Genomic DNA, 7,471 nt, shown 5'->3' with positions numbered 1-7,471 from the left:
CCAAAACTAATATACAGAGTAATGTGTCCTTCTTATTCCGAGAGTTTGATTAAAATAGAGATTCTCAGTTTTACACACTGCACCTTTAACTATGCTCTTTTCTTATCAGATTATCATATCAATATTCGGGGAAACATGATATACATCGACACAATCACTAAAAATAAGTAGTGAGTTTCCTGCGAAGTGGATAGTTCAGTATCAAAATGTTGTTCTCTCTTTTCCTCTTTATTCTGTATTGTGTGGGTGTATCATGTCATCTGACGATCTGTACTCAAATAAATTCCTGTTCGTGTATCACAAATTCAAATGAAACCATCGACTTATCTCCCTTAGCATTATCAGGAGGTGATGCAAGGTGAGTACGATATTATCATTATACAGTTCCTGCTTATGAATCCAATCCCGCCCCCAACAGGAAAAGAACGTTTTTGTTATGTTTATATGGATCATAACCTCTCCAACCACTGTCTCCATGTGAAACAATCTTACCCGCCTTACTACATATACCAGAGTTGAGGAAATTGCTTACTTTTTTCTAGTCCGACACATCTGCCTCTATTCCAGCCTCGGGTGGATATTTTGACAATTGTCGGATGGAGTACAGTCAGAAAAATAGGCCGCAGATGCATTTTTATAACATAACGCTAAATTTTCTTTAAAACTTTCGTTTTATTAGTATCACGTCTTTGAACTTTTGGCTGCGCACACAGTTTTAAATGATTCGAGATCAGTTTCGTTAAAAAAACTTTGACTTAACCGGAGACGTACATAAACGGTATACGAAGAAAATGATGGTATGAATATGTATCTGGGTTTTGTAGAGGTATCTAAATAGGTTGAGAACCCTCGCACCTGTGCAGATTAGGAAAGCGCCCATTTAACAGGGCCTATTTTTTCTGTCTCTTCATCAGCTTTCAGAGGCTGGAATAGAGACATCATATGTTTCGGTCTCACTTTCATCCAAATGATCTTTATTTCGACTTTTCTTGAAAGGCAATGAAATGCAATTATGCTTGATGAGCCATTATTGAAAGAAAAACACATGACATGGCGTGGTGTTATATGTTTAAACAAACACAATAAATTCCACTACATCATTAAATCAATAATTTCATTACATTCATTTGATGGCTGCAAATGTCGACCACGAATTCTGACCTTGATTTGAAGGGACATAAGGTCTCAAGTCAGCAAGTCCATGAATATATTTGTGGAAGTTATCCCCAAGTGATCCACTGTACAAACAGGAAATCTTGATCCATAAAATTGAGAAAACTGACACAACTACTACAATCTACACGAACCCGATAAAAAACAGAAAGAAACCAAACACAGCAAGAATATGAAAAACAGGATTGGAAAGGGAGGTGTTAATTATAGTTATCCAAGATATCAACTTCAATGCTTAAAATCTTATAGAACTATAGAAATTTGCCCTTATTAAAAGAAATTATAAAAATTTTCAATTGTGGCTGTCTTATGTAATATATATATATATATATATATATATATATATATATAAAAAGAACGTGAAATTTTTTTCGTTTTGTTCTTGTCAGTTCTTGAGCTTTCGTAACTAAGTACATGTACAGGATAGTAAGCTGTTTTCCTGGTGGCAATGAGATTGTAATCTCATCAAGTTATTGTAAAGTAAGTTATAGTAAACAGTCTCCCTAGACTGAGGGTAGACATAGGGAACAGATTGACTCCATGGGGGGACAACTTGTACCCTTGTACCTACACTAGCGCCGTCACTAGTAAACAGTTATGGGTGTTTCTCAATGTAAAACCTTTAAATCCCTTTTTTCCTGTTGAACACTAAACAAAACATTGTAGGGGTTTCATGACATACTTATCTATCGTTTTTTTATTTTTCATGTTTTTACTGGTAGATTCAAAGACCAACAAGATAGCTCTGGATCATACTACTATTCATGGAATCCGTGTTATCCTTTCACAGAAGACCCAACTGCGTGTGCTGGTGTAATGGTAATTTCTCATAGGTTATTAATCGAGCATATCTCATCTTGTCTTTTAATTTGGTGGCACAGGACTTGCAAATAATGATGTTTACAGAAAAATATGACGAAATATCCAATCATTTATTACTTCCTCCTAGAATGGACATCAAAAAGTTAAAGCCTTTTTACAACTTTTTTTTTTCAAATGCGCCTATCTTTAGATGTTTCGATTTATTCTTTTAAGGGTTGTCAGACGGATATGACGAATTATTTTAATCTAGGAACGCCAGACAGTGCTAAATTTATCACTGATACATCCAAAGGTTTAATTCTTCAATATTCAGCCACAACTGATGCAGCACGGTAAATACTGTTGAAAATTAAATAATGCGTTATGGCCGAAGTTTCAAAAATAACATATTATTTATTGCTGTCTCATCTGTTAAATCCTTGTTTCAAATGTTATATTTGCAACATAATATATAATTTTGTTCACAAAATAACAAAAGAAAACCTGCCTGTTCAAGGCTCAATGCTTTCTAGTTTTGAGGATCTTTTTTCAGAATGGCTTCAAACCCCTCGTAGTTAAACGCATTCCTTTGTAGTTTTAAAGCAGACTACGTTTTAGAAAAGGGAGTATCAAGTGAACGTCATCCATTTGGGACTATATGGTCATTTGAAAGCTAAACCGTTGTCGACCGTTCTAGAAACGTATTGTCCTTGCGAACCGTTTTGAACAAAACACACAAAATAAATTGTTTTATGATGTTTCACTACTATTGTGTTAATCTGCTTATCCCTGGATACGATACACCGTATGTATTATTTACATTAATATTTTTAAAATTGTATTTAGAACTTTAGATGTTATACTGGTATGTGATGAAGATACCGAAGCGTCATTATCAGTAGCGGGAGAAAATCCACCCGGAAGTGCAACATATGTAAGATATACGATTATTTTTATACGTTCACAGATTACCATCGAAATTTGAGCCTGCAAATCCATGTTTGTTCAAAATTATCTGCGTTTGAAAGTTAAAATGACTACGCGTTAATTCAAGATACTCTGTGGTATATAGAAAAGACATATATAGAAATTGTGAGAAAAATTCCTAGTTTGAAGTATAGTTTTAAAGGTATTATATGATTGTCGTACATTTCTTGTGCTTCTGAAGACTATTTACATTATATTCAAGACTAAAATCAACCCCCAAAATGGCACATTCGTCCCTTTAATATGTATCAATTATCCCTTTGTTTGTTCATTGACATAGACTTTTCATGTTTCAGTGAAAAAAATCTTACGAAGTTGTTAGTGCATTTAATTATTTTTTTATTATTCGCTTCTGTATTTAATCTGGGCGTGTGACCAAAATAGGGAGTTCGGGAAAACACCTTCAAAAGCGGATATTACTAAGCACGGGGCTAGATTCATGGAGTCTTCAACGTAGTTTATTTAAAAAATCTAAAGAATTTTAATCGATCAACTCTAAATTGATGTCATAAGTGGTAGTTATGACCAAAAACCGTTTTTTAAATATAGAATTAGATGCTTTTTGAACCCTCTACCTGTAATAGTGTTCGAAATATTATTACGAATATGAAAAGTTCCTATGTGAAGTGTCCATTCATTGACAATGTAAAAAGCCTTTTGGTAGATAGGGCTTTTTGCTCTTTTCCTTACGATTACGGTCTTCGGCTTAGTAAATAGAAATATTACAAGTAATATGATAAAAAGAGAAATTTCGTATAGGCTATAGTAATAAATATATATTTCATAAACAATAGCCTACAATTAATTATTTTCACTGTTAAAATAGTGCTCAATACAACTGTAGAGCGATATCAAAATATTAAAACAGAACCTAAAAAAACATGTTTACACGCTATGCGATCTTTTTTAGGTTCTGTTTTAATATTTCTATTTCCTAAACAGTAGTTATTGTAAGATAATATAATTAATGTAAAACCCACATGGATGGTCGTTTTCAGGAAATGACGCTCACGAGTAAACACTGTTGTCTTAGAGCACCTACAACCCCACTACCAACAACTACAACAACGACTAGTTCACCACACCCAACAACCATACAGCCATGTCCAGCTCCATTCGGTTATGATACCATTATTTGGATACAAATTGCTATATTGTAAGTTTACAAATATTATATATATACCGTATAATAATTACGCACTACACAGACCAACTCTAAAAGTTATTAAAAGTCCAGAAACACTACTGGGTGTGTGGACCAGTGTGGTCAGGAATCTTCCGGAACACCTGATGCCACTGTCCGACTAGGTTTGTTTTAAGGAAGCACAACATTACAATTCAATTATCATATAATTTAATGTTCGTATTAGTATATCTATAATATGTCTTGTCTATTGTTTTATTAAATATTGCGGTCTATTTCGTGTTGAACTCACCAATAGAGCCCCCTACTTATTCAAGTAATTGTTGCCTTCGGCGGATTACCTATTCAAAGGATTATAATTTCTATTTCAGGATTGCGATCCTGTTATTAATGGCACTATGCTGCATTATAATATATTTATTGGTTTCCAAGAAATCTACCAGTTCTTACAAATCTTTTAAATAATTGAAACATGGATTGAACTACTGCCTGTAATTCTTTCATGTCATGTCTATCATGTAACAAATATTTTCCATTGGCTTATAATGTCTTTGGGTCCATAGTAATATATAAGTTTTGATCGCCTTACAAATGAATAAATATCGAAATATTTCGAGTTGATAATGTACTCCAAGTAATAATATTTCCATTTTTAGGGGGGCTCAAACAAAAGTGAATCAACAGTCACTTAAGACGTCTAATTTTTTAGCGGGGGCCAAAATTTTCTTAGGGGGGCGGGGGGGGGGGGGGGGGCTGGCTCCTCTAGCTACGGGCCTGGGTCACTGCCTGTTTAAAATTAAGGCTTAGTATCAGTCAACGCCTTTTAAAAATTCAATTGAATGAAGTCACATGAACACTACGTGTGGATACCCAAAGTTACATATATTATAATAACTTGCGCCATTTTGATACATATCTCATGATCATGCATATAAATATAGTAATATGAGAGCACAGTTAACGGACTATGCACTTTTCTTATCAGATTATATCATACTAATATTCAAAACAATCTAGAAATATACGTGATGATGTTGGTAGTTTTTTGGATATTTCAGTATAAAAATGTTGTTCTCTCTTTTGCTGTACATTCTGTGTTGTACGAGTGTTTCGTGTAAACTAATTGGTGATTGTATTAAGATAAATTCTTGTTCGTGTATCACAAATTCAAGCGAAATTATCGACTTATCTCCCTTAGCATTATCAGACGGTGAACCAAGGTAAGTACGATATTATTGGTGTTTTACACAGTTGAAACAGTTTTTTTAATTCTTTTATTGTAATGTTTTTATGGAACATAACCTCCCGCTTTATTGTGCATTCCGACCACTTTCTCCTTGTCAGCCAATCTAACCCGCTTCTCGAGAGGAAATTGCCTACTTTTATCCAAATGATCCTCATTTCTACATTTCCAGTCTAAAGAAATTAGACCAAACTTTTTTTCCGTTTTTATTAGCTTTCATTTTTTTATATAGACACTTCATTTAGAGTGAAAAGAAGGCCTTCTTGAACATTCGTCTATTGAAAACACCACCACCCAATCAAATTCCTGCCCTCACAAACGCTGGATATTTGTTACACGACCAAAATGTGCATTCAGAGTCTGATGCTTACAGTTTTGAATGTTTCTTGATACACATGTAAAGACTACAAAACCTGTTGGTATCCTTATTGACCACTAAACAGTGGTTTTCTGAAATTCCCAATTAATTAGGCTTACTATTATTTTCATACACCTGCCATTAGGTTCAAGGACCAACAAGATTCCAATGGTGACTTCTACCATTATTCATGGAATCCATGTTATCCTTTTACAGAAGGCCCAACTGGTTGTGCTGGTGTTTCGGTAATCATTTTTTCTAAGATTGGGACACATTAAAGCGCGTCTGTAGGCATAATGCAGTCTGTACTATGAGATGTGTCAAAGAAAATAAACTTTGTTTCAAATGGTACCAATAATGTTTGATTTAGCAAACATTTTTAAGTCCCTTTTGACGGACCAGTGTGATGTATGAATTACTTCGAAATGCACTGTGTGTGGTACCAATCTATGTTTTATATAGCATATTTTTACCTCCGGTATTCACAGGAACCTAGCTGGGGGACCCCGGTAGACGTTCAAATACTTATGCGCCCTATCATTCCGATGGTGTTATAATACGAAAGATATTGTAAAATCAAAATTCGTTTCATGTAATTTCTTCATTTTATTATTTTCAGGACTTAACAACTAGACAAGATAAAAAAAAATTGCCAACTGTTTATATAGCTAACAAAATATGAGCAAATTTAAGAATATCATCGAATTCAGTTTCTCTATATTTTGTCGTCCCTGACAGACTCTTCTCATTGACATTAAATTTTATTAACGTTCTTGACACATTGAACAAATTGTCTTTGCTGTGGGGCGTGTCAACACACGGATGTTTCTTTTGGATAGTTGAAATCGATATCAATGGATTCTTTTCATTTTATCAATATCGAAATTTCACTTAATGACGAATTCGATATTTTAATGATTCTTAGAACCCGGTGGGTAACCGCTTATGGCCCCAATCACTTCCAAGTTTTCCGATTATTCATCATTTAAACATTCTACCAAATTATTTTATTTTGTTGTAAGGCACATAAACTTGCCATCTTGCCAAATAGCCTTGATTAAAAATTCAGTTATCACATGAATCTTAATTTTTTTCACTCAAAGACATCTAGGGTAAGGTGAAAATAGGCTGACCGCAAAAATAAAAAAAACATAACTATTTCTTGTATTTAAGTAAAATATGCGTTTATGGATATATCTTTCGCTCATGCTTCTATGTAATAAAATATTTGCCAACCACATTCTTAAATTTCATGCTTCTTTTTTAGGGTTGTCAGACAGATAAGAAAGCGTATTTTAATCTGGGAACCCAAGATAGTGCTAAATTTTACTATAACCAATTGAATGTAATTCTACATTACTCAGCCACAGTTGATGTCGAACGGTAAATGCTGTTAAATAGACATACATGGGTTTTCGCTGAAAATGTATAAAAAATAATATGGCGGTCTGAATCTTGGAAACCATTATCGTGATATTTGGCACAAATTGTTAGTCAAAATCCATCAAGAATGTTTTAATGCTAAAACTGTAAAGAGGGCAAATCAAGGGCAATAAATCTATTAAATATATCATTATTTTCGATAGGGTTCACACTTTAAACCATTTCTCCAAAGTTTGTCAAAATCCACCCAGAACTGTGCCTTTTAGAGTGTTAACTAGCTAGAAATTAGACTCGTTTCGAAGATCAAGGGCAATTTTAACATTTTAGAAGTATGTTTATTTTCGATAACTACGGTTCATCCTTGGGTGTTGATAAACAACCT

At 33.9% G+C, this 7,471-nt stretch overlaps 1 protein-coding gene across 1 annotated transcript; it reads left to right on the top strand.

Annotated features, from left to right (window-relative positions):
- Nucleotides 1-206: 206 nt before the first annotated feature.
- LOTGIDRAFT_169278 (hypothetical protein) lies at nucleotides 207-7,049 on the top strand (the record flags this gene model as incomplete). The annotated part of the gene is made up of 7 exons (XM_009067597.1): nucleotides 207-358; nucleotides 1,896-1,992; nucleotides 2,209-2,327; nucleotides 2,821-2,908; nucleotides 3,960-4,117; nucleotides 5,164-5,325; nucleotides 6,974-7,049. The coding sequence occupies 7 exons, from the start codon at nucleotides 207-209 to the stop codon at nucleotides 7,047-7,049; spliced, it is 852 nt and encodes a 283-aa protein (XP_009065845.1).
- Between the last annotated feature and the right edge of the window lie 422 nt (nucleotides 7,050-7,471).

The sequence above is a fragment of the Lottia gigantea genome (assembly GCF_000327385.1).
Source record: "Lottia gigantea unplaced genomic scaffold LOTGIsca_84, whole genome shotgun sequence".
Taxonomy (NCBI): Eukaryota; Metazoa; Mollusca; class Gastropoda; family Lottiidae; genus Lottia; species Lottia gigantea.
The sequence above is the reverse complement of the archived record's forward strand: the minus strand, read 5'-3'. Positions and strand labels throughout refer to the sequence as shown.